Consider the following 21,972-nt stretch of genomic DNA (forward strand, 5'->3'; position numbering starts at 1 on the left):
GGCGATTCTAGGATGAGATCTTTGGGGGGTGGTACAAAAAGAAAGATGTCAAACATAAAGAAATAACCCTGAAAAAATAGGTTATTTAAGCACAATATGGGAAATTTATAAATGAATCGAGACAAATGGCCCCTCACTGCCTCAGGTCATGTTAGGAAAACTCTTCTGAGATCACAATATTCTCAGTCTATCCCTTGAATTTCTCTTTATTTTTACAGATCGTATCAGCAGGTATGCTACTGAACCAGGATAACTGACTGAGCCCGGGCAAGCCGCTACACTCGTTCTTTGACGATAAATAACACTAAAACAAACACAGTTACGGTACAGCCATGTTCCCTCTGCAGTCAAAATACAATTAAACTGTCTCACTTTCAAACCCACATACTGACCTGAATGAGTATGGCTCAAATATATAAGCCTTTTTGTTTTCATGGGACGCCCCCTACAGGTAGCTTGCAAAAACTACACTTAAATTAACGCAAAATGTCTGTAATCTTTACTCTTTTTTTTTTTTTTTTTTTTTTACTTGATCCTTAAATGCACAATCATACACACAAACACAAAGCTCCCATGTCACTGCCCCCACATACTTGTTTACTCCTAATTTCGTTTTATTTAAAAATAAATTTAAAAGTGTTCCCTATACAAGTTTATTTTAGTCAGCAATACTGGGAAAATGCCATCTTTCCCCTAAAAGAACTCCCATACTAATCATTCGTCTGGTAACCTTGCTATTCCACTAATTTACTTTCTATGTTTTAAGGCATGGCTTTCCTCTTCTCATATACAGTATATTAATATTTCTTTAACCATTGTGATAGTGGCTGCCATTCCAAATCACAAAGTATTGTTTTTTTACTGTGCTGCCCTGTTAAGAGACTCATGCTCATGAAATTCCAACCAGTTGAAAGTAAGAAGAGCCTGTCTCCTGAACCAATGGCATGGAAGATCTCTAGGTCTTGTCCTATGCGTTTTTTACATGCACTTGTGTTCAAGTTGATAAAATGACAGCAGATCCCATTGGTGCTTTTAATCTGGCTGAAACGGCCTGGTAACTTATTATGCGTCTATCTCGTCATGATCATAATGGCCTTTTGTGTTGCCATGGTGACGTGGCTGCCATATGGAACGCTCTGCGTCTGAAAAGGCACAATTTTGTCTCAGTGGAAACGTGGATGGTATGGCGTTGCTGGGGTGTTGCCGTGGTAACATGGTCGTTATGGTGGTCTTCTATGGTTTGATAATCCCGCGCCATTTATGCAGTTTCACGGGGGATTTAGAGAGGAGTTTTAAGAAGTGGCAATCTCACCCCCTAGGTGGCGCCATCCCTTCTGTTGCTCCAGTGGGGAGAGGTAATCTGCAAAACAAGAGATGTTTCGTTTGTGTATTGGTGCATGTTTTTTATTTTTGTAGTTACGTTTATAATGAAATTGTGTTAATGAAAGTTTTTTTTTTTTGTATGGATTTATGAATTCTGCCTTCTTTTGGGATGTTTTAAATGTGCAAGTAATGTTTTTCACTGTAAAAAAAAAAGTTTTACCCCAAAAGAAAAGATTAGTACTTTTATTAGTACTCTAGTAGTGATTTATCCTAAATTATTTATATAAAATGAAGAAATTTATTTAAATAATAAATTAATCACAGGTGACAAATATGCTTGAGAATTGGGTAGTTCTACAATGATATTAACTTAAAACTTTTTGTGTGATACTGAATCTGCACCAATAGGACCAGTATAAAATCTAAGATACCTGTTTGTTTGTTTTTTTACTGTGTAAACCTTAAATTTTTAAACAAAGAAAATGTAATTTCCTCAATTCAGTACAGAAAAGTACGGAAACCCTCTTTTTTCCAGAAATAGTTTTGTGTGCCCTTGCAATAAGTTTTGCCTGCCCTCACAATAAGTTTGCATGCCCAAGCAATAAGTTTTGCGTGCCCTTCCAATAGTATTGCTTTCCCTCGCAATAAGTTTTGCGTGCCCTCGAAATAGTGTTGCTTTCCCTCGCAAAAGTTTTGCGTGCCCTCGCAACAGTATTGCTTTCCCTCGCATTAAGTTTTGCTTGCCCTCGAAATAGTGTTGCTTTCCCTCGCAAAAGTTTTGCGTGCCCTCGCAACAGTATTGCTTTCCCTCGCATTAAGTTTTGCTTGCCCTCGAAATAGTGTTGCTTTCCCTCGCAATAAGTTTTGCGTGCCCTCGCAATAAGTTTTGTGTGCCCTCGCAACAGTATTGCTTTCCCTCGCAATAAGTTTTGCATGCCCTTGAAATAGTGTTGCTTTCCCTCGCAATAGTTTTGCGTGCCCTCGCAATAAGTTTTGCTTTCCCTCGCAATAAGTTTTGTGTGCCCTTGCAACGGTACTGCTTTCGCTCGCAAAAGTTTAACGTACCCTTTATTGCGTGCCCTCGCAAAAGTACTGCTTTCCCTCGCAAAAGTACTGCTTTCCCTCGCAACAGTACTGCTTTCCCTCGGAATAAGGTTTGTAACAATATTACTATAGTAAAACCATATTTCTGCCAAATAGTTCCAGAAATAGTTGCCCGATTCCATATTTCTGCCAAAAAACAAAAAAACATGGAACTGTCATGGTTACATATAGTAAATTCATGGTATTACTTTAGTAAAACCATAGTTAAACTATGGTATTTGTATAGTAAAACCATAACCACAAAATTAGGATTTTTACCATAGTTTTAGTTTTCCTGCATTATCCCTATGGTTTCACTACGAATATCATGGTTAAAATATGGTTACTGTAGTAAAACATGGTCAATTTATTGCGAGGGCATGCAAAACTATTTCAGAGAAGAATTCCTGCCCTGTCCTCTTAGGGGCTCCGTAGAAATGTATGTAACCCTAAACACATGCTTCTATAAAACCCTCTATTGTATAAGAAATATAGTGGTTATATACTGTATTTGCAAAATGAAAAATGTTCAATAATAAGCATATTCACCATCTTCATTAGGCGTATTTTCTAACCAGTGATATAATACAGTGCATTTAAATCAATGCATTTCCTGTGTTTTGTTTTACATAATAGAAGGAATACATTTCCATAGTTTGACCTTTCGAGAAGGTGCAGTGTTCATTTTATTCACTGACTGTTCAAATGAGTATCACATGCATGACATGCGAGTTCATATTCACACTCCAGTGTATGTGAGGTAAGAATTAAACCAGTATTTCAGGTTTCTGTGCGAGTATATGTACGTCACATGAGTAAACCCATAAATGTGTACTTTAAGAGTGTGTGTGTGTGTGTGTGAGAGAGAGAGATTGAGAGGGTTATGGGTTTTGTTCTTACCATTATTACTACAGTTCTTATTGTCTTTGTCCGAGGCCTCTTCTTCAACCTGTAAAATTTCCAAAAGAAACACATTAGCAACAAACAACAAAAAAGGTACAAAAACAAAGGCTGAAATGTGTGTATGTTAACAAATACCTCTTTCCTCCATTTGAGCTCACAGAATATCCTCTCAAAGCACTCATGCATGTAGTTAAACTGAGAGAAAGCACATATACACATAGTCAGAGCATTACTGGCTTATTTCTGTTTTCAAAATAATTGAATGGGTAGCTAATGGAGCACTGATACATTCTCTCTCTAAATTTTTTGCAAACTGTTTTTAACAATCTATTATTCTGGGAATTGTTTCAGACTGAAAGGCATAGTTAACCCACAGATAAAATTTTGTCGTAATTTACATCCTTCATGTTTTTCCAAATATGTGACTTTCTTTCTACCATGCAACACAAAAGGAGATTCTCAGTCACCATTCACTTTCTTTGTATGAAAAAAAAAAAGATAAGTGCAATGAAAGTGATGGGTGACTGAGGCTTGCATACTGCCTCACATTTCCTTTTGTGTTCCATGGAATAAAGAAAGTCGTACGTGTTTGGAACGCACCCTCACGCCATCCCATACGTGTATGACTTTCTTCTGCAGAACACAAAGATTTTTAGAAGAATATCTCACAATGCAAGGGAACCGTGGCCAGATCTTTGAACCTCCACAAATCACATAAAAACAGCATAAAAGTAATCCATATGACTCATGGAATCACTTTGGTGAGAAACAGATCAATATTTAAATCCTTTTTTAAACTATAAATCTTCACTCTCACTTTCAGAATGTGAAAGTGAAAGTGGAGAGTTATAGCAAAAAAGAACTTCAATGTTGATCCGTTTCTCACTCACATCATTTTGCTCCTAAAGACATAGATTTAACCACTGGAGTCATATGGATTACTTTTTTCTGCCTTTATGTGATTGCTGAAGCTTTAAAGGTCTGGTCACCATTCACTTGCATTGTATGGACCTACAGAACTGAGATTTTCTTCTAAAAATCTTTGTTTGTGTTCTGCAGAAGAAAAAGTTATACACATAAGGGATAGCATGAGGGTTAGTAAATAATGACAGAATTTTCATTTTTGGGTGAACTATCCCTTTAATATGTATGCATGCGACTTACATAAGGAGTGAATATTTTGACCCAGCGAGGTTTCTTCTCCCCTCGCACGTACTCAAAGCAGAAGGCCATACCCTCCTCATCTGTGTCCCATCTCTGCATCTCTGACCATTCAAAGACAATCACCTGATTCTGTGTGTGCCAGAGACAGAGGGTTACTACACACAAACACACTAAAATCAAGCAAGCCCTCTCCTCGTTCTGTGATAAAATGTTCTCATATATACATACAGGCAATCTAAACCTTCTAAACTTCGACACTATATACACTGATAAAAAAGTTGCCCTCTATGGGTATCATTTTACTTTGATGGTGTCACATATACCTACGTCATATCACTGTAAATATAATATTGATGGCTCACAACCAATCATTCCTGCACACACATTCAGTCAAGTTAGTCCCGCCCACCTCCAAAGTGCCATCCTCCGTGCAGGCGTGCAGTTTGAAATGCTTCATGCTGACGGCTGTGATCACATGACCTTTCCTCCGTGAGTCACATGCACAGTGAGGGAACATCACCTCGTTATACCCCTCACATGAGCGCAGAAGACTCAGATACTGAAACAGAGAGAACGTTCTGTTTATTTTGTGTTGAACAAAACAGTCCGTGTTCATTTACATTCCATATTATTAACAGACTTTGTCGCATGACAAAAAGTGTAACGTTTGCCTTGTTTCTTCAGTTTTATCTGTCTAGGTCACATTTCACCCCCCAAAAATAATAAAAATATTTTGAGACGACAAAAAATGAAGCCTATTTTTATAATCAAGATTAGAATTTCCATTGTAACATTATTTTCATGACAATCAAGCACATCCCCCCCAAACTGCTTCTGGATGTTTTACTTGACTTTTTTCCTTGTAATTCTCATTTCTGTACTGCAGTAATTTTTCTAGTAATTAATGCAATACAATAACATAATACTGTACTACTATTTTTTTTATTTAAACGAGCATAAATTAAAGTCTACTATGATGTATAATGACTTTCCAATTTAAATAATATAAGAATTGTATAAGACTAATATTAGACTTTTTTCATTATGATAATGAATTTGGGTGGGATACTGTAATTCATTGTCATGAAAATAATGTCTCAATGCAAAAAAAAAAATAAAAATAATAATCATCCTAAAAATAGGCTTCATTTTCTTTAAGCAAAATATTATTTATTTTTAATTTTGATTTACTGGTGTAATGTGACCTGGACATGTTCTTGACAGGTTTTGTGGAATTCCCACAATAATACTTGTAAAATCTGAACAGAACATAAAACGAACAACAGCATTTCATATTTAATATAAATATTTTTTTTTTCCAATAAATTAATAAATACAATGTTTTTACAATTACATTTGGGCTATAACCAATATATATTTTATCATTTAATTTTTAATTAGTTATTTAATATAAATTATATTTATTTTATTAAATATATTACTATTTTATTTATATATTACTTATTATATTAAATATAAGCATTTTATATTTCAGATATATTAATAGCGGTATAATATTTAAAACCAGGTCGGTTTAAAATTCTACAACAGCTAAAAGATGAGACCATTGCCATCTTCCTCTGTTCTGCTAACTTCTGCAGCTGGTACGCCTTATCTTCTGCTTTAATGAATCCCTTCTTCACATCATCCTGTGCCTGAACAAAAGAGAAAAAATTAGAAAGCAGAAGATGATCGGCATTAACTGATATGATCATTTGAGGTTAAGTTTGGGGTAAGTCAAATCTGAATGCAAGCCAGTGATATATTTTCAGGCTACAAATGAAGGCATCTTATCTAAATTCACCTATGCAAATATAGCAAACAAAATGAAAAGTGACAGTAAACAAGGATGTGCAGTATTAGATAATGCATTAACCTGACACTTTGTTAGCTGTACAAAGTCCACTAGCTGTGTTTATGGTTTTTATTTACTGTAAATTGTGAAAAGTGTTTGCGTTTATTGGTTGTGTTTGCAAGACTCAGTGTTAAATGTTCTGCACAAACGATTCTGTACACGCGTTATTTCCTTTATTCCAATCAAAATTGAGAGCAGCAGTTAAGGGCTATAATCTAAAACCTTGCGACAGTACTGTAACTATTTTTATTTATTCATTTTATTAATTTATCTAGTTAAAAGAGGACATATCATGGAAAACATGAGTTTCCTTGCTCTTTTGTCTTCAATGTGCCATGTAAACATACGTCAATATTCACACTTCAAGGCACCATTTCCAATCCTCCCCTAGAGGTAATTTGCATACAGAATTTCTAAAGATACAGTAGCCAATAAAGCTCTTCCAAGGGTCAGAAAGAGGGTAATTGGCATAAGAAACCTTGACTAACATTATGGGCCCTATTTTAAGCACGCAAGCGCTAAGCGCAGGGCAATGCGTTAACTCATAAGCGCAAAGTCAATGGGCATGGCCATCAAGTTTTGGTATTTAAAAAAGTCAAGCGTGCGCCAAGTGTAGGCAAAAGTGAGTTTGGCAAAATTGCGCACGCAATGCGCTAATTGGGTCCATCTCCGTCCATTATAACTAATTGGGTGGGTAGAGTCACGTTGAGTTAACCTCCTCGTGGTCACTATAATGTGGTTCGTTCTCGGTGGGGCGTGTGGCGAGTTGTGCGTGGATGCCACGGAGAATAGTGTGAGCCTCCACACGTGCTAGGTCTCCGCGGTAACGCGCTCAACAAGCCACATGATAAGATGCGCGGATTGACTGTCTCAGACGCAGAGGCAACTGAGATTCGAGTCACTACGCCACCATGAGGACTTAGAGCGCATTGGGAATTGGGCATGCCAATTGGGGAGAAAAGGGGAGAAAATTTGAAATAAATAAATAAATGTGAAAAAATAAACCCTGACCTCTAGAAAATGTAACACAAATCTCATAATTTTTTGATTCAACAAACGAAACAGCTTCAACAGCGATCATCAAGGACATCATTTGATGTTCTGTACTTTCAGAATTAGGACATGAACTTTATTACCAGCTGCTGGTGAAATCTCCAAACTGCAAATGCAGGAACTGAATTTGGACTTTGTGCTGAGTTAAGAGGTGGTATTAAAACGTCTTAGCACAATGACCAAATTCTTAGGAAAATAGCATATTGCGCTTTGCAGCACTTCATTTGCATACAATACACCCACAGTTTGCACACCTTCTCCCACAGTAGTGCAAACACTCCCACACCCATTTGTGCTGACACGAAAATTGCGCGTAGAATGAGCTCTCTCACGAAAATTGGATAAGACGATGCACACGGTCGTAGCGCGTTGCTCTGCACTTTGCGCACTCATGAAAATAGAGACCTATAAGTGTACTTTAGGGAAAACAAAAAGCTTCAAAATTGTAGAATGAAGTAGAACCAGATCTAACTAGACTAAGCGGACAATGAAGTGAACAGTGCCATACTTATCTAAAGCTGATAGGACTGACCTGATGAAAGCAGTAGTGCAGGGCCAGGGGGTTGTCCCGCAGCAGCTCCTCTTCCTCTGTGCTGAAGAGCCACTTGCGTACTGTTAGACATGTCCCAGGCACTGCTGATGTGTAGTTCTGAACATACAGCTTGTGTGGGAACTCATTAGGAGCCAATTTACGCACTGTGAAAAGGGATGCACAAAGTGAGACAAAGAGAAAGATAGAAATAGAGTGCAAACATTTTTTAACTGGTAAAGTATTCCTTTAAAAAAAATTCCATTCTTTTTGGCTCTCAGAGTCTCAGGGATTTTTGGTATTTTCATAAAGCAGAACCATAGTTTGCTAAAATGCCATAAATAAAATCAAATAAAAACAATTATATGGGATCTGCTTCAAACAGGAAATTAAGCTTTCATTGTCATTCTTTTGTGGCTAATTCTAAGTTACTGTTTTATTGTAGTAACAGTAACTGTAGTACCCATTGGATTTAGGTGGAAACAACGGTTATCATGGCACATTTTTAGAAAGAGTGAATTGAACAAAAAAGTCAAACAAGACTACAGTAAATCTTCATGTATTTAATACAATGTATATATATTAACAATAAATAGACCACCTTTAATATTTACAGAAAAACAGAGCAAAATCTCTTCAAAATGTCTTTAATCGCACCTTATCTAAGCTTGTCAACCGGGTCAAACTTTACTTAATGTTTGTTTGGTTGGCTGATTGAAATGGATTATAAAGTTGAATTGTTCATGATAGTGATAATTTTTTTGCTTCTTCCTTTCAAGTTTCAACTGATTAAGAAAAACACACACTTAAAAGAAAGATTGAGAGATTGCTCACCAAAGGAGTGGTTAATAACCTCAAAGAGTGCAAAGTAACTGGCCACGATGCTGTCCATTCCAATTTTCATGACCAGAGCCTGAAAAAGAGAGCAAAAAAGGAAACTTTTCACTAAAATGACCCTTTGTTTATCTCACAGGTAAAGGCCACTGAGGTGTTTGAGTTGAGTTTCAGCATATTCAGACTGTGCTGCATGAATATAGAGTTGTTGAGTGGATATTGATGCATGAATGCATAAAAGGTGAGGTTTTACCTGGTAAACCTGGTCAGTGGTGCTGTTTTTCCGGACCCTCACGGAGACTGTGGTTTTATCAGGTAGCACTATCCGTAACTCGACATCCGTTACACCGTTGTGGTTCTTTAACACAACAACACATTGAAACCATAAGAGTTGTTGAGCAAACTAGCTTTATTTCATACTAAATATTAATGCAAAATGCATTCAGTATTTGCACACACATACATACTTCATTTGATTCAGACAAAAATTCTTGCATAATGTCACTCTCACCGATGACACGCACTGAGCACACTAAGGAGAAATAGAGAATGAAAGAGACAGAATATATATTTATAACAATCATGCTTATAACATGATATCATATATAATGCATCAACCATAAACTCTCTGTGACTCTCTATAAAGAAAAACAAGTGTACAAAACCACTCCCAAGGGGTTTATTGCATATGTGCATAGAGAGATGACTAAACAAAAACATGCCTGAAGCAATATAAATCATGTGCATAGAAATCAGAAAAATAAAGCATTATGTAAGAATCATAAAGGAGTAAACCTCTCTCCAGATACTCCTCCAGTCCCCTCCTGCGCGTGTCCAGCTGCTGTTCAGACAGAGAGAAGGGCCATTTCCCCGGTAGCTTTGGGAAAGTAAAGTTAGAAAACTCTCTCTTCAGGTTTTGATTAAGTATTGCAAACTCCCGGTAACGTTTTGAGCACAGCTGTCTGCCTGACATGTACACGTTAAAGACCTAAGACAGAAAGAGAAAGAGCTCACTAGAAACACGTTTCAAAAATAGTCATCACAAAACTTATAGTGCCCTTATTACAGGGACAATCCCCCTGGAGCAATCTGGAGTTAAGTGCTTTGCTCAAGGACACAATGGTGGTGGCTGTGGGGATCGAACCAACGACCTTCTGCTTACCAGTTCAGTGCTTTAGTCAACTACGCCACCACCACTCTGCAACAACTATTTAAAGTTGTTGATAATAAGTGTAGAAACAATACATTTTAATTTAATTGCAAAATATTCAAATATTTGCAAATACAAAAGCAGTCTGAGAGTGTAGAGAGACCAAATCGTTTGCATCATACAAACTGAATAATGTGATCGCTTTAGAGCTGGTTTGATGCGATTACACTACATGGGTAGTGTAGTTCTTCAACAGATGTTCTTCTATTAAACACAAAACAACACGACTGACGGCTTTAACAGAGGCATATACCATTGACTAACAACCTTAGAGTTCAAAGTAGGTCTGTCTTTAAAGATTTATAAGCAATAATCATTAAAAATCAGTTCACCTATGGAGAAAATGAATGGGATTTTTACTTCTGGAATCCCACTATGTACTCTGTTATGTTAATTTCAATAAAAAACTTTGTACACTTTGACAACAAGGATTTAATTGAATTAAATATACATCATTTGTGAAGTATATTTTTCGAAGTTGTTTTGAAGTTATTTGTGGGGGGTGGGGTGAAGAGAAACCCGATAACACAGTGCGTGTAAATGCACATGCCAATTTTGAGTCTTAAAGGAATAGTTCAAAATTCTGTCATTATTCACTTACCCTGATGCCATCCCAGATGTTTATGACTGTCTTTCTTCAGCAGAACACAAAGAAGATAGAGCTCTGTCAGGTCCTTGTGATGGATGTACACAGGTGCCAGCACTTTTATAGACCAAAAATCACATTTAGGCAGCAATAAATTAATCCATGCAACTCCAGTCGATCAGTGAATGTCTTCTAAAGCAAACTGATAAGTTTGTGTAAAAAATAAATCGATAATTAAAATGTTATTTACTTTTAAAAAGCGCTTCCTGCCAGCAGCTGACGCGAAGCGTGACGTAAGCATGTCGGCGAGTTCACGCAAGAATTTGGAAGCAACGCTTATTTACAACAGAAGAACAAACATTACGCAAGAGTTCGGCCATTTCAAACAGCTTCAGAGCCCTTAAGTTAAAAACATTGTAATTATCCACTTGTTTCTTACACAAACATATCGATTTGCTTTAGAAGACATTCACTGATCGACTGGAGTCACATGGATTACCTTAATGCTGCCTAAATATGACTTTTGGACCGTCAAAGTGCTGGCACCCGTGTACTTCCATTATAAGGACCTGACAGAGCTCTATCTCCTAAAAATCTTAATTTGTGTTCTGCTGAAGAAAGACAGACATACACATCTAGGATGGCATCAGGGTACGTGAATGAGAGAATTCATTTTTAGGAGAACTATGCCTTTAAGCAGCTTTCTCTAAGTAAACGGCTTACTGGTAAACAAGCTCATTATTTTCATCCTCTTGCCATAGATGAACTAAATGTGGTGGAAAGCTTTTTACTTTTCATACATTTGCAAATGACCAGTTTTGAGTATCTTACAACTACAACCTCTATTGTTTTTCTTTTTCTTTTCTGCAAATCTGATCAAAGCTCTTTCAGGCTTTATGCTTTAACTGATCCTGTGAAGATCATGATTGGTTGTGGCCCAATCAGCAGAATTAAATTGGTATTGTTGACACATGTTCGTAAATATTTTTTACAAAGCATTGAGACTTAACAGCTAAACCACATAACTACAACAACTGTGTCCCATGCCGAACTCACCACAAATTTCTCAGAGTGCTGTTCCACATGTTTGTATGTAGGGATTGAAATGGGGACTGCCTGCTTGTCGCCGTAGTCGTAATTAGACGATGCAGAGCCTTCTTCACCGGCATCAAGCCCGTCAGCTTCCTGTGCCGGCACGGAGAGTACGGTCAACATCAGCTCCCTCTCTCCCGCCCTAATCAGATCCACCACCTGCTTGTGTGTCGCCCCCTCCACGCTCACACCATTACTGCAGGAGAGATTAAGAAAACTGGTCATGTTTTGGGGGTGAAATATTATGAAACATAAAAATAAAGCATTTGCAATAGCTAGCGCCTTCCAAATTTGGCAGCCATAGTGTATGCTGTCTGTGGTTATGATATCAATTTTGAAGGCATTCTTTTTTATTTCACACGGGTTTGCGGGGTTTCAGTTTATAAAGCTTAAGGGTCAATGGGACCTCAACATAGTTATAAATCATTGTTTGCATATGCACACATGTGAGCCATCAACCCCGACACACACAGCACATGCCATCTGTCCATCACTTATTCACTTATTTCCACCATCACTAATTCATAAACAAGGCAACAGATGGAGGGAGGTATATTTCATGAGGGGATGCAAAAGCGACCAATAGAGACAGATAGATGGAGAGCTGTCAGACAAACCTCCTCTATGGCTGAACAGGCAGATGATCATTAAACAAGCTGATTCTTGTTTAAAACACTGTGTTCAGTGCAACATCCCCATAATACTGTAGAACCAAATTCAAGTTAGTTTTGTTTTGGCTACACAAAAAGGTGATATACAAATGAAAGAAAGGGATTTTATGATTTTACAATTTAATAGGTTTTTTAAAAGGACAAATAATGGAGTGAAAACTAATGTGTAGCTTTCCATAGATGGGACTCTGACATTTTACTGCATTATGCCCGATTCACACATACTCCGTGAGCGAGGCATTAGCGGCGCGTGAGCAACGCGGTTGCGTCTCTTCTGCGAGAGAGAGCGGTGTCTGTGCACAGCAAAAAAAAACCCAAATATCTAGGTTCCAACGGCAACGGCGAGCAGTCGCGTGCACTTTTTTTCAGCGTACTTTGTCATGATTGGTTAAGGTTGTTTTTTTAAATTTTGTGTTTGTTTGAATGCAGAATGTATTGTAGGTTCGGTTTAATTTTTTTTAACTTGCTTTTGTGTCTTTTCTATAATCTCCTGTTTTTTTGTATTTTTTAACCGCACCCAGAGCTGCTCAGCTAAGCGCACGCAAAGTAAAGGCTGTAATCTGTTAGTATGGGTGCTGAAAACAAAATGTGCAGCTCATGCCCTGCTCACGGAATATGTGTGAATCAGGCGTTATCGCGCATCTCACACTTTTTATTAACAATTTATTAGCCATTTCTAGCATCTAGGCCATAACGTTGAAATTGAATCCAATTCAATGTAAAATCTCATGCGCAATGACTTGAACGTGCTGTCTAATGAGTTTGGAACAGGAACAAACTGTTGTGCAATATGACATTCACATGACCATCTAATGACTGCAAACAAGGCATGATTTCCTGATAAGTGGCCCAACTTCTCATTTTCAGATGGGAAGTACAGTTATCGTTTTTAAAAAAAGAGACAGAATAAAACACATTTTGGATGTTGTCTTTTTAAAGAAACAATTTCATATGTGTTTTCTTATTTTATTGAACAATGTACAGGGGAGAAGCTCACCCAAGACTGTACAGAAAACAGCCAAACACTCATAATTTAACCCACTCCTTCCTTAAAGGAGTTTCTCAGGAAACAGCCTTGGGAAGATTACACTTTTAGGTATTACAAAAAAAATCTGAACACTTATCCGACAGAGGTTCCACACTACAGTTCATTTATTGTAAAAGAGTGAAACAAAATGTCACAATTCCTATTAGGATATCACTAAAGCCCAAATTGCAATGCAGATGCTTCCTCCAAGCAAATATCGCAATCCTATTTCATGCAAGAATGACACAAAACTGCATTATCACAAAATGATCATTTTTGCCTATGATGGGCCATCAATATCCATTAATTAACAGATATGAAGAGATAGGCTCTGCCACTAATTCTGTTCCTATTTAACAAAATCAGCAATAAACAAAGGTTTGTGATTGGATGTCAAATCTGAAGTTCACGTACAGGGCAGACGTAAAAGTCAAAAGGTTAAATCTCTATGTTAAAGTAAACTTAACCTATGCTTGAAGAAAGAACATAAAAAAATTATTTTTGCTGCTTGTTCAGTTAACTTAATTAAAATGAACTAAAACAACAAAATTGTAGAACAGTTTATCACAACTTGATTTCATTGTGTTCTATCCATTTAAGTGCGTTAAATGGAAGTTTACTTAATCCATCTGAGTTGGGACTACATGAATATTGAGTATTTAGCATGCTAACATTCACTTTCACTAATTAGTACATAAAGAAAAAACATATTAAGTTACATTGACATCTAATTTTGTTGGTTTTACACAATTAAACAAGGTTCTTTCTACACAAAATGTTTGAGTTGAGATTATTTAGTAATTTCTAGTTAGGAAAACTCATTTTAAACACATGGGACCATTGATCATGTTTGAATCAACTTCAGCCAGAGCAATTTTGAGTGAACCTCCATGCTAATCACAGGTTTATTATCAGTCCTTTGCAGTTCCTTCCTTAATTTCAGGGATGCTTTATTAAATGTTTTCTTAACATTTTCAATGAATGTAATATGAAGACGTTGTATACATTTAGCAACAACTAATCTAGTAAATTATTGTGTATACAGCTAAAAGTAATTGTGAATAAATATCAAGTTTTACACTTCAAAGAATACAGTGAGTGACAAGAAAGACTATGGTGTGGTTTCAGATAATACTGAATAAAACATGAATTCCCGATGGAATTCATTATACAGTGCATCCGGAAAGTATTCACAGCGCTTCACTTTTTCCACATTTTGTTATGTTACAGCCTTATTCCAAAATGGATTAAATTCATTATTTTCCTCAAAATTCTACAAACAATACCCCATAATGACAACATGAAAGAAGTTTGTTTGAAATCTTTGCAAATTTATTAAAAATAAAAAATGAAAGAAATCACATGTACATAAGTATTCACAGCCTTTGCCATGACACTCAAAATTGAGCTCAGGTGCATCCTGTTTCCACTGATCATCCTTGAGATGTTTCTACAAATTGATTGGAGTCCACCTGTGGTAAATTCAGTTGATTGGACATGATTTGGAAAGGCACACAACTGTCTATATAAGGTCCTACAGTTAACAGTGCATGTCAGAGCACAAACCAAGCCATGAAGTCCAAGGAATTGTCTGTAGACCTCTGAGACAGGATTGTATCGAGGCACAGATCTGGGGAAGGGTACAGAAAAATCTCTGCAGCATTGAAGGTCCCAATGAGCACAGTGGCCTCCATCATCCGTAAATGGAAGAAGTTTGGAACCATCGGACTCTTCCTAGAGCTGGCCGCCTGGCCAAACTGAGCGATCGGGGGAGAAGGGCCTTAGTCAGGGAGGTGACCAAGAACCCGATGGTCACTCTGACAGAGCTCCAGCATTTCTCTGTGGAGAGAGGAGAACCTTCCAGAAGAACAACCATCTCTGCAGCACTCCACCAATCAGGCCTGTATGGTAGAGTGGCCAGACAGAAGCCACTCCTCAGTAAAAGGCAAATGACAGCCCGCCTGGAGTTTGCCAAAAGGCACCTGAAGGATTCTCAGACCATGAGAAGCAAAGATTGAACTCTTCGGCCTGAATGGCAAGCGTCATATCTGGAGGAAACCAGGCACCACTCATCACCTGACCAATACCATTCCTACAGTGAAGCATGGTGGTGGCAGCATCATGCTGTGGGGATGTTTTTCAGCAGCAGGAACTGGGAGACTAGTCGGGATCGAGGGAAAGATGAATGCAGCAATGTACAGAGACATCCTTGATGAAAACCTGCTCCAGAGCGCTCTGGACCTCAGACTGGGGCGAAGGTTCATCTTCCAACAGCACAACGACCCTAAGCACATAGCCAAGATAACAAAGGAGTGGCTCCGGGACAACTCTGTGAATGTCCTTGAGTGGCCCAGCCAGAGCCCAGACTTGAACCCGATTGAACATCTCTGGAGAGATCTGAAAATGGCTGTGCACCGACGCTCCCCATCCAACCTGATGGAGCTTGAGAGGTCCTGCAAAGAAGAATGGGAGAAACTGCCCAAAAATAGGTGTGCCAAGCTTGTAGCATCATACTCAAAAAGACTAGAGGCTGTAATTGGTGCCAAAGGTGCTTCAACAAAGTATTGAGCAAAGGCTGTGAATACTTATGTACATGTGATATTTTTCGTTTTTTATTTTTAATAAATTTGCAAAGATTTCAAAAAAACTTCTTTCACGTTGCCATTATGGGGTATTGTTTGTAGAATTTTGAGGAAAATAATGAATTTAATCCATTTTGGAATAAGGCTGTAACATAACAAAATGTGGAAAAAGTGAAGCGCTGTGAATACTTTCCGGATGCACTGTAAGAGACTGTAAAAACAAAAATAGCATTTTCACTTGTAGTGCCCTGACACTAGTAGCGAGCAGTACAAGAACGGTGACACTATGATGAATGGTCTCTTTGTTTACATACACAAGACAGGAGTTTATCTACTACACACAAATGAGATGATAGTGCATTGAGTTCAGGTGAGAAGGACTGTCTGGGAAAATGGATTGACTGAAACCAACAACAGAACACCATCAACAGGAACTAACATTATGAAGAACTACACCGCAAGCACATTTTGTTGAATCAACTTCCATAATGGTAACACTTTATCTTCCCATGAGACACCCTGATCATACTCATGTCTATAACACAGATCATGTTGCCCAGCACAACTCCAAGAGTAATTGGGTGAACCTTAGGAAAACATGTCCAGGTCATATTACATCCCAAAATCAAAAGAAAATAAGAAATTCTTAATTGTTTATTAAATTGTTTAAAGTAGCCTAAATAAAAACTACTTTTAGGACCATTAAGATTGCTTGCATTGTGAAATAAATGAATGAAATTTAAGCACTTCTCACTTTTGAGTTTGTTTGTAATTCTCATTGAAGATTCTCATTAGGACTGCACAATTAATCTAATAAATAATTGAGATTACAATTACAACTTCCACAATTAACTGATCATGAGAAGTGTCAATTATAGCAGTCCACATCGATTCTCATGTTGCGTACATTTTTATTAAATTTTTTATTTAACATGTTTTTTTGCAGCAGTTGAGCACTGTAATCAATCACAAGTCCATTGCTCACTTTTGTGTATAATTTATTCAAAATTTAATACCAGTTTGTTTTGTGAAATTGACTATTAAGGTTCTGTAAGGTTGTCAAATAAAAATTCGAAATTCGACAACCGTTTTAAAGGTTGAATTTCATTTTAAATCGCCACGCCGTCTAGAAATGCATTGTTACTGCATGAGATGCTGAAAAAACTGCGGGACACGATGCAACAGTCAAAGACATCCGTCTAGCTCATACTTGCATAAAAAGACAGTAGCATTTGGAGTGAACAGCCACCGAAAATGGTTGTGTTTTGACTATGCCTTGCTCTGTTATCAGTGTCTTGCTGCATAAGCAATAGGTATGTACATACAAATGTATTTAATGAAAAACACGGTGGTACCGCCGGTATTATGAATCTTGAGTCCGTGGTAGTACTTTGACACTGGTATAGGCTACTGTGCAACATTAAGTTAACATAAAACTGTCTATAGAAGCGTTTACTTTTTGTACCTAATATTTGAGAGTATGAACTGGGTAAATCTTTTGACTATCATTTTATGCACATTTGTTCTTTGCAAATAAATAAACACCACGACACGGTGCTGATTGGTTTATATTTATTTGTGGCACCTTCCTGTGGACGTAGGAGACAATGTCGATTTAAAAATCAGATGTCTTGTAGATTACCCCGATATAATTAGCATTTTGATAATATTTCAGGGAAAAATTCGAATTTAGTTTCTCAGCCCTGTTAAAAGCCCCAAGGGACCATCTTCATTTATTGATAAAACAGCTATAAAGTAATCCATAAGCAGTTCTCAGTTTGTTTCAGATGTATAGTCTACATAAAAACAAATTTATGCCATGGAGTTGATCCACCCAAAATAAGCATTATTTCATGTAAATTGTATAAATTGAAATGAATTAAAATGACAATATCAAGGGAAATAATCGACTATTATTATTTTTGTCATAATCATGCACTTATAATTCACATAGATTCTCATTACTGTAATTCATCCTGGACCATTTGATTATATTTATCAAAATTCACATAAATTAAAAGGCAGTACAATAAATACTACCATAATTTAAATAAAAAATGTACAGTACTGTGCAATAGTTTTAGGCACTTGTGAAAAATGTTGCTTAGTGAGGATGTCTTCAAAAATAATGACATAAATAGTTTTCATTTATCACTTAATGTCATACAAAGTCTAATAAACATAAAAAAGCTAAATCAATATTCGGTGTGACCACCTTTGCCTTTAAAACAGCACCAATTCTCCTAGGTACTCCTGGACACAGTTTTTCTTGGTTGTTGGCAGATAGGATGTTCAAAGCTTATTGGAGAATTCGCCACAGTTCTTCTATCTATTTAGGCTGTCTCAATTGCTTCTGTCTCTTTATGTAATCTCAGACTGACATGATGTCATGACATCTGTTGCAGGGCTCCCTGTTCTTCTATTCTAATCATTTCTATTTGCAAAAGGAATGTTTGGGAATCAAACATTTATATTTCCTATTGACACACTAAAGCTGAAGATATAAATAACCATCTTAAGACAAAAGCTTTTGCTAAACATCTTATGTGCCTAAGACTTTTGCACAGTACTGTATATAATACACTCATATATGATTTTAAATTTCACATTACAATAATGAGATTAGAGGGTGATTGTCATTAAAGTTATGTTACAATGCAAGAATCAAATCGGCCTATATTTTATTTATTAACTTTTTTTGTACTTTGAGGTGAAATATCACCTGTACATGTTCTTGACAGGCTTTGTGAGATACATCTTATTATGATCAATGGCTTGGCTCAAAAAACACAGAAATCGTATAAATTAGCACAAAATCCAGAGGGTCTGCAAAACACTCACTGAAGCAGGACCATCATTACTGTACTGATGTTGTCTAATAACTGTTTTCAGTGTTGACATAGTGGCTCAATTCAGTGAACCATGTAAATTAAACAGCTAATTTCCTGTATATAGCAGGGCTCCAGACTGTGACTAAAATGGTCACAAACAGCAGTTTGAATCAGAGTCACTTTCTCTGCGAATCATCCGTCAGTGTGTTCACAATTGGGAGCACAGACATTTCAAAATAAGAAGTCCTTGTGTATGTTGGGCTTCTTTATAATTACAAGTCCCTCACCACAGTCCCAGCATTTGTCCCAACTGAATGGACTCATACACAACTATTACACAAGGTGCAAACATTCATTGATGCTCAAGAAGGCAACACACTACTATATGCATACTATGCTTTATGTAAATATCTGCTTATGTAGATTCTGAAGGGCAGTACTAAATAAAAATAAGTAAAAATGTATCTATTATATTTTTATAAATTATGAAAGGGGCGTGAACATTGATGAAACAAAAGGAGAATGCAAATGTATGTATCTTCTCAACAATATATACTGTTTATTAAACCTCAGATTAATGGGTTATCAACTGACTTTTCTTATGTTTTCCATCTTGTTTCTGAACAACAATCTAAATCGAGCAATTGTATGATTTGCCGACTAGAAACAGCCATTTGGCTCCTTAATGTTTCAGTTAAGGAGCCAATGGCTCCTGAGTAAAAAATGTTTTAGTCTGGAGCTCTGTATAGCATAATACACTCTTTTTTTTTAAAGTATCAGTCAAGTGAACTTTCCAGGCTAAGATAGCTTACTGCTGACGTTATCCATCTCTAGAAGAGCTATTTTGGATGTTAACATGTAAAACAATACATCCATTAGCTGCCGTGATCAATAAGAAAGCACAAGGCTGAATATATCACATATGTATATCATTGATCATGCATCTTTGTGGAACATCAACAAGTCATTGAGCGCGAGACACTTTTATATTTATACAAGACATATTAAGAGCAGTTTTCTCCGCTTCAAGGATGATGCAATGTTGATCACATACAGCAAACAGGAATGTCTGAATACACCAATGATCGTTTTGTGGAACATATATATCCTCTTACATAATAATGATCTATTTACTGTCGTAGCGGGGAAGTGTTGGCATGCAGGGCCAAGAAAGCTTCAACATGTCAACAGACCACTGTGCTAGATTGTTATGTGTGTTAAAACAGCGTAAAGAACACGGTCTTCACGGATAACAATATATCAAACCGCTACAATGTTACAATGTAGACTGTAACAAGTGAGTGTAACAACTACGTTAGAACGCTGGGAGAGATTGATACATTGTAACGGACTGACAGCTAAAATGAAAATAAAGTTCGAAATAAACAACTTACACTTCTAATATTCTGTCTCCTTTCACGATACCGGCCCGGTCCGCCGCACCCCCAGGTAACACGGCGCTGACATGCTGGAGAGGAGCGTAAAGCTCCCCGTTAATACTCCGCAGCTGGCCGCCTTCACTCACTTGACCGCGGACGTTGAATCCGTAACCAGATTCTGACTTTACAATCTGAACCATCCGCGGACCCGAAGTCACCATGGTCGGCGTCTGGCTGCCAGAACTGGACCCGACCATCTCGGATCCGTTAACGCGGGACGCTGGGAGTAGCAGCGACGGAGAAGCGGGCCGAGTAGTCTCATCTCCCTCGATTTCCGCCATCTTTAACTCGGATTTTAACCCTCACCCCCCCTCTTCTCCCGTAAGCCTGAACCTTCAAAACAACAGGCCAGAAATCGCTTGAGCTGCCCAACATTCACAAGACTTCTTTCACTTTCCTTTACAGACTGTGTTCAGACTGGGCCCTTCAGAGAGGCCCAGAGGACTCTTTTGGTTTGTATCAGTTTGTTTTGTGAATTATGTCATTTATATATGGCGTTTGCAAGGCAGAGTTAAAAGTAAGAAAGTGTTATGTATTGAACCACAAATGCTAACAAACTAACAAAAAAAGTTATATAAGGACTACGAATTGTACATTTTTAGACTGGTGCAAGTGACATGCTAATTATATAATTATATTAATATAATAAAAGTTGTGTCTTTCCACCCATTTAAATGGCAATCTATGTGTTTTATGCTTTATTTTATGGTATTGCTATTTATTTTATACTTATTTGTTTTATTGATGTACTTTTTTATTTTATTAAATGTTAATTTTATTTATTTAAAAACTATATATTTATTTGATATTATTATTATTTGATATTATTTTATTTCTTTATTGTGCATTTATATGGATCTTTTCTGCTCCCTTGTGTCTAAAAAAGGAGCATATAACATTCCATTTGCCATCATAAATGTGTGACAATCTTTTGCTTTTGAAATGAAGATTTTTAGAAAAATATCTTTGCTCTGTAGGTCCATACAATGCAAGTGAATGGGTGCCAAATTTTTGATGCTCCAAAAAGCACATGAAGGCAGCATAAAAGTAATCCATAAGAATCCAGTGGTTAAATCCTTATCTTCAGAAGCGATATGATTGGTGTAGGTGAGAAACAGACCAATATTTAAATCTACTTTTCCCTGCCCTGTAGGGGCGTATTCATGAAGAATGTCAACCAATAACAAGAAGAAGATGAATGTGAAAGTGGAGATAGACTGAGCAGGGAGGAGAATTTATAGTAAAAAAGGACTTACATTTTGATCTGTTTCTCACCCACACCTATCAAATCACTTCTGAAGACATTGATTTAACCACTGGAGTCATATCGGTTACCTATGTGATTTTTGAAGCTTCAAAAGTTTGGCACCCATTCACTTGCATTGTGAGGACCTACAGAGCTGAAATATTCTTATAAAAATCTCTGTTTGTGTTCTGCACAATTATTCTAATAATTAATAGAATTTTCATTTTTGGGTGAACTATTACTTAAAGGCCCAGATATATTTTATATGAAATCGAAGAATGAATGGTTATGATGTCATTTAAAACAAAATCTGGCCAAAAAGAAGGTGTTTTTGCATTTGTTTCGGTGGTTCGGTACAGCTCGTTTGGGTGAACTTTTAGAAAAACTTCTAACCGGCTGCTAAACACCTTCTTGCTGCCATTGGTCCAGGTCATCGTTAGGTGTGACCTGAAACTCCACCTACTACTTTGTTTACATTTTTCAGTCAGTATTCAACATGAACACATTGGTGTGCAAGACCATGTCATGCGATTTTTGTTTGTTT

General features: G+C 37.1%; 1 protein-coding gene across 1 annotated transcript; it reads right to left on the minus strand.

The window, feature by feature from the left end:
* Positions 1-505: 505 nt before the first annotated feature.
* On the minus strand, positions 506-20,802 carry LOC127425613 (sorting nexin-27-like). The gene is made up of 13 exons (XM_051671784.1): positions 20,138-20,802; positions 11,597-11,828; positions 9,540-9,732; positions 9,212-9,276; positions 8,998-9,102; positions 8,745-8,823; positions 7,914-8,077; positions 6,039-6,128; positions 4,883-5,032; positions 4,474-4,602; positions 3,445-3,504; positions 3,307-3,355; positions 506-1,360 (listed from the first exon to the last, which is right to left on the minus strand). Exons 1-13 carry the CDS (start codon positions 20,461-20,463, stop codon positions 1,293-1,295), a joined length of 1,710 nt encoding a protein of 569 aa, XP_051527744.1. The 5' UTR covers positions 20,464-20,802; the 3' UTR covers positions 506-1,292.
* Between the last annotated feature and the right edge of the window lie 1,170 nt (positions 20,803-21,972).

The sequence above is a fragment of the Myxocyprinus asiaticus genome, chromosome 34, assembly GCF_019703515.2.
Source record: "Myxocyprinus asiaticus isolate MX2 ecotype Aquarium Trade chromosome 34, UBuf_Myxa_2, whole genome shotgun sequence".
Taxonomy (NCBI): domain Eukaryota; kingdom Metazoa; phylum Chordata; class Actinopteri; order Cypriniformes; family Catostomidae; genus Myxocyprinus; species Myxocyprinus asiaticus.